The sequence below is a fragment of the Crocuta crocuta genome, unplaced genomic scaffold, assembly GCF_008692635.1.
Source record: "Crocuta crocuta isolate KB4526 unplaced genomic scaffold, BGI_CrCroc_1.0 scaffold87, whole genome shotgun sequence".
Lineage (NCBI taxonomy): Eukaryota > Metazoa > Chordata > Mammalia > Carnivora > Hyaenidae > Crocuta > Crocuta crocuta.
In genome coordinates, this window is record NW_027532166.1 from 1,984,965 (window position 1) to 2,000,956 (window position 15,992).

The following is a 15,992-nucleotide window of genomic DNA, read 5'->3' on the forward strand; positions in this document are numbered from 1 at the left end:
TCAGTCCTCAGTTTTTGTCAGCATTCAAGAGTCTCTCATGGTTTGCCTCTCTCCCTTTCCCCCACCATTTCCACCCTTCTTCTCCCCCTTGGTCCTCTGTTAAGTTCCTCCTAATCCTCCTATACGTGCAAACATATGATATTTGTCCTTCTCTGCCTGACTTATTTCGCTCAGCATAACACCCTCAAGGTCCATCCATGTTGCTACACATGGCCAGATTTCATTGTTTCTCATTGCCATGTAGTATTCCATGGTATAGATAAACCACATCTTCTTGATCCATTCATCTGTTGATGGACACTTAGGCTCTTTCCAAGTAAAACTACCTTTTAATTGTGCTTTCTTTTCTGATTATATAACATCTTTTTAAAATTGAAAAATATAGAGAAACACAGAAAAGGGAGTAAAATTCACTTGTAATCCCATTTCCCCATCACTAAGAAATTTATATTAACATTTTGGCACACAACTAGACAGTATTTAATATGTATTTTTTAACATGTGTTTTTTTAAACATGTTTTTAACATGTGGTTTTTAAAGAACAAAATAATCATACTGTATATACCATTTTCTAACATGTTTTTGTCTTAACAGTATAAAATAACCTTATAGTATGAAAATACATTTTCATGTCATTAAATATTTTTCAGACTCAGTTCTTAAGGAATTCATACAGTATTTCATCAAAAAGATATACCAGGTATTGACTTACTCTTCTGTTGAACATCTGAGTTGTTTCCATTTTTCTACCATCATAGATGACACTGCTTTAAACATCCTTATTGCAAATCTTTTGTGTGTGTGTATTTCTTCCTTAGATGATATTCCCAGAAGTGGAATTCTGGTCAAAAGATGTAAACTCAGGGCACCTGATATCACTAGAGTCAGGCCTCTCTTCCTGATGTGTACCTGTATTGGGCAGAATTGCTCCTCTGTGCATCCTGGTTCTAGACTCATAGTCACATTTTCCTTCTCTTTTGTCAGTTTTTCTATCTGCTGTGACATCTTCACAAGATGGCCCTTCCCAGGGGCCCCATGACTTTCCACACAGACTAAGTTTGTCTCTTGCTTTTCTTTTTATGCCTAGCATGACACATTACTCAGGAATTAGCAGTTACTATTATTATTGCATTTATTACTAGAATTGTTGGCCATTGCTTTTCCTAGGGGCTCTCCCAGAAGTGGCAGTGGGTGCTCACGTAGTAATGTTATATAATAACTGGGCTATTTCACAATAGAATATCAGTGCCTCTCCCACTTCTTATCCCTCAGGGAGGATTGTTGTGGCTTAGGAAGAGCTTTTGGTAACCACATTCCCCAGCCCTTAGATCTGAAAAGTATTTCATTTCACCCAGATGCAACAGAAAATGGTATATATTAGTATTCTCCATCATTATTCGTTATATCTACTGTGTTGTTTGCTATGTTCTAGACTTGTTGGGGGAGGTCATTTGTATGCAAAAGGAGACAGGGCCTGCTCTTGAAAAGGATAAAATCTACTGGTTACAGTTGTCTAAGATCTATCAGCAAATTAAGAAAAAAAAGAAAAAAGGAAATTCCAAACCACTGTATCCCAACTAATAATACACATCCACAATAGTGTATGGATTGGAAAAAGGTAGGAACATCATCAAATTCCTATAGTGGTTATCTCTCAGGCATGCAAGTATAAGAGATGTTGATAGTTCTTTTGTTTTCTGTCTTATATTCTCCTTGGTCTCCTATTACATAAGAATTACAAATCAGTAGAGAATGAATAAGCAGGCTGGGTCTATTGAGTTTTATTATGTTATATATTTCTATCATGCTTGAATTCTTTAAATAACTGTATATTATCTTTACAACCAGATAAAAATGTATAAGATTTTAAAATCTTATGTGATAAAATATACTAGAAAGAGAGAGAGCTGGTAATGGACAGGTTGGGGGAAAGGAGGGGTGGTAAAGGAAGGCTGCCTGGCAAGGGTGCAATGAATTGTTCTTGGCCTGGAATGGCTCAGAGCTGATGGGGAGAAAGGAAGGAGGGCATTTCGGGTTTGAGGAAGGAGTGGGAGAAGACTGATGCCATCTAGCTATGAGAAAGAAGTAGAGTACCCAAACACATGTGCCTAATTACATGTACTCAAAACCATGGTTTTCCTCTCCAAAGACCTCAAACTTAGTCCCTTGGTCTAAGGTCATACACTTTCTATAATTGACAAAAAGTCTTTGGTCCTAAGTTATTTGGCAGATATAGAAACAAGCATAGGGTGTGTGTGTGTGTGTGTGTGTGTCTGTGTGTGTCTGTGTGTGTCTGTGTGTTGGAGGAAGCAACCAGAAACCACACTGCCTTGCAGTCTGGAAGGTAAGGGAATAGCTAAGAAGTGACCTGTATTCCACATCAAGAGGAGCTCCTTACTTCCTGTTGATCTTTACTATTCCTGGAGTGATAGTTAGACCACTATCATAGCTGACTATTGTAATTTAAAGCTTGTCATTTTTTAGTTAGGAATAACAACTTCCAGTAGTTGAGTATTTACAATGAGCCAGGTTCCGTACAAAGTACTTTACAATCGTGGCTTCAATTCATCTTTTCCATAACAATGTAAGGTAGGATTTAGCACCACTCTTAGGGGAGGAACCTGAAGGTTGAGAAATCTGTCCTAAGTCACAAGGCCAGTAAGTGCTGTCGCCAGGATCCTGAAGAGTTTTCCCAGTGCCTCTCCTGTAGCCAGCTTCAGCAAAAAGTCAGCTTGGTCATAATAAAGCCTATAGTTTGCCAGGATCTAAAAATAATGGCCAGACTTTTGGTCTGGAGCATCATACCTCAGTGTTGCTACTTACTGTTTGTTTGCCTCTGTGGCAGGGAGAGTCATCATTTCCATTTCAGCTCGTGAAATATTGTATCATTAACATTAATGTGCAAAAGCCATTTTATGGTGTCTAATGAAGAAGTTGGGCTGCTGCCCCAAGCCTCTGGAAGGCTTCCTAATTTTTAGTTTGCACTGAGAAAATTGTACAATATTTTCCCCACACTTCCCTACACCTGAACCAAATATTTTCTTCAACTCCTCATTCATTCTACTCAGAATCTCTCTCAACTACACAAAGACTTCTCCTTGCATTGAGTCTCTGGAGTTTGATACATTTGTTTTTAATTGTAAGTTGATTGGGTGCCTTCTTACCATGTTTTTACTGTGCATCCGTCTGAACCAAATCTAAATATGATTTTATGCTTATAGCACCACTTCAAACACTGTGTTTATGGTCTTGCACATTTGTTTACTGATTTTGTTTTTTCTTAGTTAATATCTCTTATCAAAAATCTCAAAAGTAAATGTAGAGTAGTATGAAGATGAAAATTAAAAGCATCCATAGCCCACCGTTTAGGGGCAACATCTATGAACATGTTGTTTTTTTAAATAAAGATCTTCCTTTTCTTACTTAACTCTACATGTGAGACTTTCCCATTATCATTAAGCTTTTCTTAAACGAATGTTTTTAACAAATATATAGTATTCCATTTTATGATTGCATTGTAATGTATTTAATTATTCCTTATCAATCACTTTAGGCTGTTTCCAGATCTTTTGCTTTCATAGGCAACACTGTGCTTCTTTTCTCCTCCTATCAGTTATCCTAATGGAGGTTCCCCAAGGAGCCATTTGGTCCAAGTAATTCAAAGATGTATTTGATGTTTGCTAATCAGTGAAAACATATATAAACCAGCATTAATGGTGACAGTGCAGCCAATGGTATAATAACAGTGATAGATAATATCCATTGCCTACTCCCCACCTACTAGGTGCTTGGCTAAGCCCTTGATGTATTTCATCTTATCTAATCCTCACTGCAGCTTTGTGAGGTACTCATTACTATGCCTTTTTACAGATAAGGAAACTGAGATCCAGAGAGATTAACTTTCCCAAGGTCCCTCAGCCCTTGAGTCGAATTGAAGCCATGTCTCTTACTCCAAAGCCTATGTTCTTAACATAAATCCATGTTTTATAGTCAAGACTGGACTCGGTTCCTATTCCAACACCTACCTTGGGCCAGTCACTAAATCCCCTGGCACTCAGATTTCTCCTCTATTAAAAAGGGTAAAAATGCAAGAATCTGTCCAGTTGCCTCTCCCAAGACTAGTGTGAGGATTAAAGTAATAGAGGCCCCACAACCGAGAAGTGTTATTTCTCAGTTTAATTGTTCTAATCATGAGAGCATGAGAGACTCCTCCAGGATATTCTTCAAGAACATTTTCCAATCCCAGCCATAACTACTGTACATTGTAGTAGCAACATACAAACCTGTTTTCCTCTGACAGTCCCACCCAAACCTCCAATGTTTAATAATAAAAACCATCTGCTACAAAATAGTGATGGTAAGTGCAGAGAATTTCCCTAGCTTGAACTCTCTTTATTGAAGCACGTTATCTTTAGCTATAGAGACCTTCTGTTTTTGGGAAAGGGCGAGGGAGCACCCTGCTGAACAGGCAACAGTAACAAATCAAATCTGTTCCATCACGCCTCACCTGCTGAGTTTACATTTCCTCTGACACATGTAAAGGGTCCCTCTTTTCCCACCTGACAGACAGTCCCCTTTGCACCCATACCATCTTTTCCACATACCCAGCTCAGGCATAAACATGAGCACCCACTTCCTAAATCTGCATTATCTGTGCTTGTTATCGCTGTTGTTATTGTAGCTGCCAGTGATTATGAGCTTTAGGTTTTTGACTCATTTGTGAAGCTGGATTCCCTCATGGAAACTGTTGCTTGTCCTGGAACATTTTTCATTCCCCACACCCAGAGGGCTCTCTGTATGTGTTTCTGTTTTTATGCCATCCATCCCAGTGCTGGGTCTCTCTTAGTCACCGTGGACTGGTGTTTCTCACCCCAAGAGACGTTCAGCAGTGAAGGTGTTGTGATTGTCACAGCTGAGATTGAGGGCTCTTCTGGCATCTAAGGGTTATAGATAAGCTATTGCTAAACATCCAACAAAGAATTTTCTGGTCTAAAATGTGACTGACAGCAAGGTTTACAGTCCCTGTCAGTAGCCTCAAAGTCATTTATTTGGGCACATGCACCCCATCACACTCTGAAACTTACCCCAGGGGAAGAAGGATAGGATATTGGTTAAAATTGGCAGAAGGGGCATGGACTGGGACAGGGGGACTGAAATAGACCAGACCTGTTTAGTCATCCTGAGTTCATCATTGACCTGGGTATAAATTCTGGAGCACCATTCATTAGCTGCATGACCTTCAACGAGGTGTTACCCTTTCTGAGCCTCTGACTCCTTCATCTGTAAAACAGGGGTAGCAATCCTTACTTGTTGGCTATACAAGGCTTTAAAGCTCACCTCACTGTGCCCAGCCCGTACAAGCATGCCATTCGTTCAGTAAGCAAAATTGTTGAGGTCCTACTATGTATGTGCAGTTGCTGAAAAGTCCATCAGTGAACAGAATAGAGAGATATCCTTGCCTTCAAGGAGCTTACCCCGAATGGGAGGAAATGGACATGTCTGAAACAAACCAGTAGCACATGGTGAAAATAGAGAAATGGAAAGCAAGAGGAGCGGGAAGGACACTGGAAGGGACATGGCCATTCTCCTCTCTCAAGAGGCATCCTCTTCTTTGGGGCTTTTCTCCTGTGTAGCCACATGTTTCTCCCCCAGCTCCAATCCTCTCCACTAATTGTGCCCAGTTGTACTGAGGACTGGTAGAGGTGTAGGTCATGGTGTATGGTCTTGACCACCCACCATGGCTTGGGCCTGGTTGGCTCTGGGCAGGCCAGCTGCCAACCACACACCTGACTGGCACTCTTTATTGCTTCTTTGGGGTTCTTCTTTTCAAGATCCTTCCCCTAAATGGACTTTAAAATATCAAAATGTTTCTTTTAATCCAGCCTAACTAACGGTGTGAATCTGAAGTTTTATTGGTCAAAGAGCCACTCAGTCATTATTCCTAAAAGTGAATAAATGCATTCCTTCTCCTTAACTAGATTTAAAATCTTAGAAGGCCAGGGCCCACATCATTGAAACCTTCCCACAGTGCATGATTTGCATGTAAGTAGCAGGTCCATAGCCCTCAGGGTAGAAAGAGCTCAGGTTTTGGAGTGAAATAGATCAGGTTTTGAATCCTGCCTGGACAAGTGCCTTAGCCCCTCTGTGCCTCAGTTTCCTCATCAGTAAAATGGGAATAAATCTCCAACTTGTGGGTGGTTGTGAGGATGGGAGAGAATTCATCAGAAGTGTTAAGCAGAGGCAGCCACAGAAACAGTGATATATGAGGTGAATTTTGCCCAGTCTCTTCCTCCTTTTTTCCCCAGCAATCACTGAGGAAACACAAAACAAGGAATTCTTAATAATAGAGCTCAAGTAATACAGCTCACCTCTCTCTTTTCCCCCAAACTGCAACAGAAGAAAATCTCCAACTCTGTGGGAAATTTTTCCAGAAATACATGAAAATACACTCAGTCTTATATTCAAAACATGAAACTGAAGTTAAGGTATACAGTTGACCCTTGAACAATGCAGGGTTTAGGGATGCCAACAGCCCCCACACTCCTCAGAGAGCTGAAAATCCATATATAACTTTTGACTCCTTTAACACATAACTACTTAATAACCTGCTATTGAGTGGAAGCCTTACCAACAACTTACACAGCCGATTAACACATATTTTGTATGTTATATGCATTATATACTGTATTCTTACAATAAAGTAAGCTACGGAAAAGAAAATGTTATTAAAAGTGTAAGAAAGAAAAAATACCTTTACAATACTGGACTGTATTTATCAGAAAAAAATCTGCATGAAAGTGGACTCTCAAAGTTCAAAGTCTTGCTGTTTAAGTCTGTGGTTGTTTTCTCTATTAGACTGATAATAACATTCTATTGATGAGAGTATGGAAAAAGGTAATTCATGTACCTTTCTGGTAACAATAAAATTAAAACAGGCTGTTTTAGAGGTCAGTTTGGCAGTGGGTTAAAATGTTGGTATTTCTTAGACCAAGAAATTCTACTTCAGGAATTTGCTTTACAAAAATAGCAGCACTGATGTTCACTGAAGCACTTTTCGTAATAGCCAGACACTGGAAACGATTCTAATGTCCATCGGTTGGTGGTTGATTAAATCCATGTGGTCCATCTGGACCATGGGATGCTAACTCTGCACCCATTAAAAAGAGTGATTTTGGAATGATGGAAATGTTTTGGAACTACCTGCAGGTGGTGTTTGCACAACATTGTGAATGTACTAAAGGCCACTGAATTGTTCACAAAAATGGTTAATTTGTGTTATGTGAAGTTCACCCTCATAAATTATTTTTTTAGAATAATAAGTCTTATTATATACTAACATGGAAGAGACATATTATTGAGTAAAAAGAGAAAACATTCTGTTTTTTGTGCTTGTTGGCAAATACATTTAAGAGGTTTGGAAAGATCTAGAACGAACTTAATAGCAGTTACTTCTGGAAAGTAGGTGAGAAAATGAGGGGATTTGTACTTAATTTATATACGTCTGTAATGTATGAAAATTTAAAGTTAGAAGTTACTTGCAAACTGGCAGTGGGGAGGGGAATTTGAAGTTGGGTCAGGGGTTGAAACTGTTACAAGGTGGGCGGTTGATTCAAGTGAAAGTGGAAAATGTCTTTCATTTTGAATCTTATTTTTGTGTTTTCCTCTCATTCTGCTCTTTAATTCCCACCCCAGCTGTAATCAGAACCGAAAACTGAGATCAGTGAGTAACCTGATGACTCACTTTGCTTGTTTTGACCTTTCCCTGCCTGTGGCTAATTGATTCTGAGTGGCGAGGATCTGTACGCATTAGTTTGGTCACTGTTTATAAGGGCCTGTTTTCAAGAGATCACAAGGATTTGCAAGATATCTTTAGTGAACTGCATATTTGGTGCAAGTCCTTTCTTGACCAGCATGGGGCTGGTCCAGTGATCATGAGCTCACTAATGAGCCGAGGGGCTCGTGCCAGCCTGAGGAACTCGTTCTGCTACTTGCAAACAGCTAGCTTCCTGCTTCTAAAAGGTTGTGATAATACCTTGAAGCCCCTTGGAAGTTTATTTTTACATTTTTCATTTATTCATTTTTTCTTGAATTATAAAAAATTTTTAAACTAGAATAAAAATCACCTCTAATGTCATCAGGCCAAAAAAAATAAAAAAGAATTTTGTGGTGTTCCTTTTATATCTTGGCTCATGTGCTTTTTTTCATAATTATAAACAGTATTCATATACAGATTTTAGTTCCGATTTTAACGTATGTAGAAGAGATTTTTAGCTGTTAAAATTATCTCAGAATGGTCTAATTGGCTCGATAATGTACTCTCACACAGGTGAATTATAACTGATTTAACAATACCTTTATGTTGAATAGCTCTCTTAAAATTTGCTTTCTTAAATTTTGTTATCGAATCTCAAAATATTTGGAAGCTAGAATATCTTAGTGATGACAGCTTATATGCCACCATCAAAATCATTTCTTGCCCTCAGGAAGTTTATAGGCAGGTGTCTGCTCTGTCACCTGTCAGAGCAGGTGACAAGTAAGTATAATAAAATGTGATCATTGCTATAGCACCGATATGCCCAGATTGCCCTGGGAAAGAGTGGGACAACATTGGTGAGGCTTCTTAGAGGAGGAGTTTGAATTATATCCCGAGGACGCGTAGGAGTTAGCCAGCTAGTAAATGAAAGAAAAACATCCCTGGAAGAGAAGACCATTTGAAGGATGCACAGAGAGACGGCAGAGCATGACACATCTAAGAAATGGCAGATTGCCCGGTGGGGCTGGAGAATAGAGGACTCACGGGTGAGTGGCAAGAGGTGAATCTAGATCTATAGACTGTGGTTAGAGTTCAAGAGGCTTTCTGTGCCAAACTGAGGAGTTCGAACTTCTCACTGAAGACCATAGATATGTGGCCACAGCAATGTCTTGCTAATTAAGAATGTGGTTTTGAGCACAGCAACACCTCATTGCTTTGGCAAAGTTCCCAATAAGTGTGTTGAAATCTTCTAGGATGAAGGCTGAAAATAATGCACTTAGCTTTCTTCTTAATCATTTGTATTTGTCATGAGAAGGCACTCTGATAGCATGTTTCAGCCCCAAGGGTGAACTTTGGGTAGTTAGACCACCCTGAAGTCTACCAGAACCTCTTTGGAAAATAAAGTATGTCAGGGCAGGCATCATTTGCTGCCAAGGTGGTATTTAGTAGGTATATTTGTTGGTACTTTTCAAGTTGACAGAATCCCAAATGAGATTAATGTAAACAGAAGGGGGAATGTATTAGCTCCTTAATTTGAAAGTGACTCTTCCTGGCTTCATGCACAGTGGGATCCAGAGGTTTATACTGTGTGGTTAAAGCTTGCACCCTCCCTCCGTCATTCTCTTTCTCTGTCCTTCATTCTGTGTGTCCCATTATTGTCTGCAATAGCAAACAGACTTAACTGTATGAAAAGAGGGAGCTGCTGCAAGAAACTCCTGCTTATGTTATCTCTTAAGTTCACAATACCAAAGGAATAAAGACCTTTCCAGTCTTTCTCCCAAGTACCACTTAGCGTATCTCAGGGAATCAAGTGTCACTCCCTGAACCAGGGTGGAGGAGTACTCTGCCTGGTCAGGTCTGGGAGATCCTACCCTAACTGCGCACCAGACCCGATACCCAAGGATAGCAGGCTTCCGTTCCTAGATGGAGGAGGAGAATAAGAGTACTGGCCAGATGTAAAGGACATCCACTACTGTTAACCCTCATTCTTCTGAAGAGGGGGCTGTCTCCTGGAAAAAAGAGGAGCCTGTGGCTTCCCTGAGAGCTGCCTTTGGGCATGTTTCTTTGCTGTGTCCAGGTCTCACAGAAGGTCTCACACGTGTGAAGGCAGCCCCTTTGCCCAATTTCCCTTAGCACATAGGCTCACGAAAATACCCCACTTGCCAAAAGGCCTTGTGGCATTGTCCTTTCTTTCTTGCAAATATCTGATTTATGTTCTGTCAGTGACAGGAAGCTGCTCAAACGATCCACCCAAGTCATGCCACTGCCCCCATGACGGTTTGTTTTTCTCATTGTTTAGCGTTCCATTAGCTTCCGCAGCGAGAGCCGTCCTGACATCCTCACTCCCCGACCCTGGTCCAGAAATGCCGCCCCCTCAAGCACAAAGCGGAGAGACAGCAAGCTGTGGAGTGAGACCTTCGATGTGTGCGTCAATCAGATGCTTCCGTCCAAGGAAATCAAACGTCAGGAGGTAGGCTTGGGACCCAGGAGTGTCTGGAACAAAGTGCATTCTAGGCGAGAGCCAAACTAGGTCTGTCTATACCACAGGCTCCAAATCAATTCTTCCTTGCATTTGTAGAAGGAGGGCAAACGGGGGTGTCAAACCTTGTAAGAAACTGAGAAACCAGCATCCAGTTGGGTGGGTGATTCCTGCTTTAAAAGAAACTGATGTGAAAATCTAAATTTACAAAGAAAATGAATCAGGAAGTGTCTCTTTAGGATCCTGGAGCTCATAAAGTTAATCACTTTAGGTGTATTTTGATAGCAACTTCTAGAGTATTTTAAGATATTCGATTTATGAAACTTTGATTCTGTTTTGTGGAAAACTTTCTGTGGAATGCAGTTAATTTCATTACCTGTGAATTTTTGGTATCAATGGCCCTAAATAACTGTGGTAATATTACCCTTTCTAGAAAGCTTGCCATGTGTCAGATGGCACCAAAGCAGTTTAATGCACATCATCTAGTGAAACCCTTGGAACATCTATTTCTGTGGAAAACCTGACATTGGCAAAAGCAATAGTTGAAAACTTTCTAGGTTTTAGACTTAGCCTTTCTTTTCTAGGAATCTATCTGCCAGACATGCTTATACACAGATGAAAAGATATATATGTAAGGGTATTCATCACAGTAGTGGTTATAATAGTGCTAGAAAGAGCCTGAGCATCTATTGCCAGGGACTGGCTAAATAACGAGTCTCCATACATGGAATACTACGCAGTTGCAGGAACACAGGAAGTGCTGGTGTGCGTGTATGGATGGCTAAGTGGATAAGGCAAGGCACAAAGTAGGATGTGTTTTGTTCTTTTACCATTTATGGAAAAGAAAGGAAAAGTCAACATATGTGTGTACATGCATGTATTTGCTTATAGAATCAGAAAGTATTTCTGGAAGGACACACAAGGGACTGGTAACATTGTTGCCTCCTGTGAAGGACCTGGGTGGCTGGAGGGAGGTTAGAAGCAAAGTTTTCACCATGTACTCATTTGTGCACTATAAATTTGAAGTATGTTAATGTATTATCTAGTCAAAAGAAATAATAAAGCATTTAGGGGCGCCCGAGTGGCTCAGTCAATTAATCGTCTGACCTCGGCTCAAGTCACAATCTCTCAGTTTGTGGGTTTGATACCACGTTGGGCTCTGTGCTGACAGCTCAGAGTCTGGAGCCTGCTTTGGATTCTGTGTCTCCCTTTCTCTCTTCCTCTCCCCTGCTCATGCTCTGTCTCTCTCTCAAAAAACAAATAAATATTTAAAAAACATTAAAATAAATAAAGTGTGATGCTAGGTGAAAGCACACTAAAAAAGACATTTAAAAATAATACATGAACTAAAAAAAAATCTGTGAAGAAACATGGCAAAATCTTAATGATGGTTAAAGATGCTATTATGGGTACATTAAAATTTCCCCCTTTTGTGTTTTGTAACACAAAAGTTTTGTAACGTTTTTGTGTTTGCCCAAGTGTCAGTAGTATATATATGTAATTTGTACAATCTAATAGTGGGAAGGAAGGAAGGAAGGAAGGGTTGATTCTGCAGATTAGAAGATTATCAAGGCACAGTAAATACAAATTCACCCATCTAGAGAGTTAAAGAGCTAAGATTTGAACCCAGGTCCCGTCCTACTCCAAAGCCCATGGTCTTCATGCTGACAGCGTGACATCTGACTGTGGCGTTTCTCAGTATGGGGTTCTGGGGTTTTCCTCTCTTTGAGGCCACATTTGGCAGTCAGACAGTCAGGCCTATGGAAGTGAGCTCTAGTAAAACAGATGTACAAGGAAATCTGAGGAAGGTCCAGGTGAAGTCTAGTTAACTGTGTTGTGCCAAACCATTTCCTGGTCTTGATAATGCTCTGTAGTTACGGAAGATGCCGCTACTGGGGGAAGCTGAGTAATAGGTGCTCAGGACCTCTCTGCACTATTTTTACAACTTCTCCTGTGAGCCTATAATTATTTCAAAATAAAAAGTTAACAAAATAGAGTCCCAGAAGGCCATGATGTGGAGGTTTTACTGGGCCTCAGGAGGGGTCACCATGCACTGGCCTCCAGTACAGTATTCTGTCTTCACTTGCTTTACCTGAGAACAAACTCATTGTCTTCTAGTCCACCAACCCCAGAGATGGAGGGCACTCTCCAAGCCTGCTCACTTCTTCCCTTTAGTCTGAAAGAAATGTAGGAGTCCCCAAACCATCACTCCTATTAAAGGACTAAACGTATCGTCCTTCAACTGTTAATGTTTGCCAACAGTTTAGACTCCCAGGTGAGTAAAGAGTATTCTGTGCATTATAGTTCTTAAATTATGATGGCTTAGCAGAGCCAAATTAGAAATGGTCCATTTACACACTCTTATACACAGCTGGCTCCTAAAATTTTATTTATTGTACTGTGTAGGGATGAGAAGTACTTTAGAATGAATTAACTTCACCAGACATTTAGAGCGATAAAATATTGGAGTCTTCCTACAATTCCAGCCTGAAGACAAATGGCTGATAAGAATAAAGCTTTCTCTAAGATTCACCTTCTGTTGAGTAGAACAAAGACAAATTGTGATGGTCTAGTTCATAATACTGCCATGTCCATCATTGAGAACAGACCCTGAAATCATTTATGATGGTTGCTACACACACAAGAGATGCAGAATTCAACTGTGATTATTTTACCTAAAATAGTTCCCTCTTGCTCCACTGCACCCAAGTTCTGTAATGTGAAAGATGACTTCCTGAGTTAGAAACATATGTGGAACCTCTTTTTCCCACAAACAGGTAAGCATGTTATGCAGAAGTTTTGCAAATTTTTCCTTTATAGCTTTTAGCCACTAGATGTGTTTGTTACAGGTTAATTTAACTTTTTAAAGAATCCTTTAAAAATACTTAAGAAGTTGACAGATTTGAGGCTTTGAGCAACAGAATCAGCACAGTTTGAATTTGGTCTCATAAGTGAAGTGTTGAGTGAATGTGTTTTTTGTCTTTGCTTACAGGCAATCTTTGAGCTTTCCCAAGGAGAAGAAGACTTGATAGAGGACTTGAAATTGGCAAAAAAGGTAAATTTGAATCCAGTGGTCGTTTGGGCCATTTCCTTTTTTTTCTAGGTAATTTCACAATTCTAAGGTTGTGCCATATGAGCACTCTTTTATGACTAAAACAGTCCATCAACAGTTGAGAAGAAACTGCACAAACCAAGTAGGCAGGAAATGGCTCAAAACAAGATGGTGCTCTAGACCTGGTATCTGTCAGGGTTCTCCCATGCGTGTCTCTAAGGCACCTGAAGTAATACCTGAGTTTAATCAGGAAGTGGCTCTATGTGTATTTCATTGTCTCTCATGCGGGGCCTCCTTAGTCAGGGGAGAGAGTGTGTGGACATCTGACACTGAAACTGTTCTGGAAATAAAGTCGTTTGAATCTTGAGTAGAGAAAGTGGTAAAGTGAGGCAATTGCATACTATCATGTAAGTTAGGGTCTTTTATATAGAAACGTGTGTTTTAATTACATTGTGTGCCGGAAGGGAGAAGGAATCTGTACCTTGTAACCTGTATAGTCTTGACAACAAAGCTTTCTCAAAACCTTTCCATTTCAGTGACTCCCATGGAGGCTGAAATCCAGATTCTTTCATCTAATATTCCCAGACTCTTTAAAGAATTAAGGGTTGGAAAGATGCCTCCCTTCTTTTAAGTGTCCTTAGTCCAGATTCCTGCTGATAGAAAGTGTCATTTGTAGCATTCTCGGGAGATGACCACCCAGGCGTTGCTTGGACACAGCCAAGAAACTGAGTTTTAGGTGGGGCTGGAGGAGGAGAAAGACGGAGATGACAGAGAAGGTGTTTAACTCTGAGAGACACCTCACTGGTCATCTGTTCAGCTCCCCCTTCCTGTGTCAAGACCAAGGCTAAGCACCTTAAGGGTGTTTCACTGCTTTTCTTTTGCTTATGGTGGTTCTACCTTCCTGGAAAGCCTTCTCCTTTCAACTGCCCACATCCAGCCATCTTCCAGGAACCAGCTCAGATCTCAATTCATTCTTCACCAGTATTTACTGCTTCCATCTCCATGCCAGGCAGTTCATCTTAAATCTCCTTCAATTACTCCAGCTTTAATTCTCTCTTCTCTCACTCTCAAAGCAGTTATGATTTGATTGATTTTTTGCTACTATGTGACATCTCTTGTTTTTAATCTTGAGTTATTTTTTAAACATATCTAATTATCCACATGTTTTTCTTATCTCCCAATTAGCTTTATAAATATCCTTGGAGGCAGGGACCATGCCATCTGAGTCTCTGTGCTCTATTACAATGGCCTGTAACTGTGTGTTCTTGTTTAATTATCATTAATAAGAGGTGATAGGATTAACAGAGATTTTGCTCTCTTGGCTTCATATCAGTCATAAAGGATGCCACCAATTTTCTTTTCTTCCTTTACTTGGTTTATATATGAACTAATTGAAAAAGAACCTGCTAGTAACTAATTTTTTATAAAGGGGTTTTTTTTAAGCTGCAGGATTGTCAATAAAGTTAATTTTTAAAACATCATACAAATCAAATCTGCCTCATACTTAGGATTTGTGCCCTTGCCTAGCTGTAGGATATACTAGAATAAAAAAGCTTTTTAAAAATCTGCTTTGGTTTATCAACAACCACAAAAGGCTCAAGGCAATACTAGATTCTTATCTGTTCCAGCTATACCCATCTGCTGTCTCTGCAGCATTATGGGGGAAGTTGTTTGGGGAGAGCCAAATATTTTGTTATGATGTGAGGCCTCACAGACACAGATGCCATTTACATTAACCACTTGCTTCCTCTGATTTAAAAAAATGTTTTTAATGTTTATTTTTGAGAGAGAGAGAGAGCGCACACGCGCGCGCACAGTAGGGGAGGGGCAGAGAGAGAGGTAGAGAGAGATTCCCAAGCAGGCTCTGCACTGTCAGCATAAAGCCTGATGTGGATCTCAAACCCACCAATAGGGAGATCATGACCTGAGCCAAAATCAAGAGTCTGATGCTTAATCAACTGAGCCTCCCAGGTGCACTGCTTCCTCTGATTTTAAATGTTTGCTTCCATCTCTTACTCTTCTTATGCAGGCCTATCACGACCCCATGCTGAAACTCTCCATAATGACAGAGCAAGAGTTGAATCAAATTTTTGGAACACTGGACTCTCTTATTCCTCTACATGAAGGTATAATTTTGTTCACACAATGAGTCATGACTTGTAGCCTTAATTGAGTCATCTTACAATAAGTCATGATTATGTAATAACTTGATTAACCCAAAATCTACTTTCAGTCCTGTTCGTATTTGAATGTCTAACAAAATAAGCATTCTGTTTGTTGTTTTTTTGTTTTGTTTTGTTTACCAGAACTCCTCAGTCAGCTTCGAGACGCTCGGAAGCCTGATGGCTCCACTGAACATGTGGGCCCCATCCTCGTGGGCTGGGTAAGAAAAATTCTCTGGTCTTGATAAAAAATAAATCTCATAATGTAGATGGAGATTCATTTAACTAGACCTTTTGTTTTAGTTTAGTTTTGAAAGAGAGAGAGAGAGAGAACAAGCAGGGGAGGAGCAGAGAGAGGGAGACAGAGGATCCCGAGCCGAATCCAGGCTCTGAGCTGTCAGCACAGAGCCCAACGCAGGGCTCAAACTCAGGAACCGTGAGAGCATAACCTTAGCTGAAATCAGCAGTACGGACTGAGCCACCCAGGTGCACCTTAGCTAGACTTTTTTTTTTTTTTTTGGCAAACCTTGGCAATCAAGAAATTT

General features: G+C 40.2%; 1 protein-coding gene across 4 annotated transcripts in view; it reads left to right on the forward strand.

Annotated features, from left to right (window-relative positions):
- Positions 1-15,992, forward strand: part of ARHGEF3 (Rho guanine nucleotide exchange factor 3) — a 301,504-nt gene that overhangs the window by 263,816 nt on the left and 21,696 nt on the right. For all 4 annotated transcript variants that reach the window (XM_077776708.1, XM_077776710.1, XM_077776711.1 and 1 more), the window contains 4 exons: positions 10,054-10,224; positions 13,226-13,288; positions 15,315-15,411; positions 15,592-15,668. In XM_077776708.1, the coding sequence (XP_077632834.1) occupies positions 10,054-10,224; positions 13,226-13,288; positions 15,315-15,411; positions 15,592-15,668 (408 nt within the window). The remainder of the gene's footprint in view (positions 1-10,053; positions 10,225-13,225; positions 13,289-15,314; positions 15,412-15,591; positions 15,669-15,992) is intronic.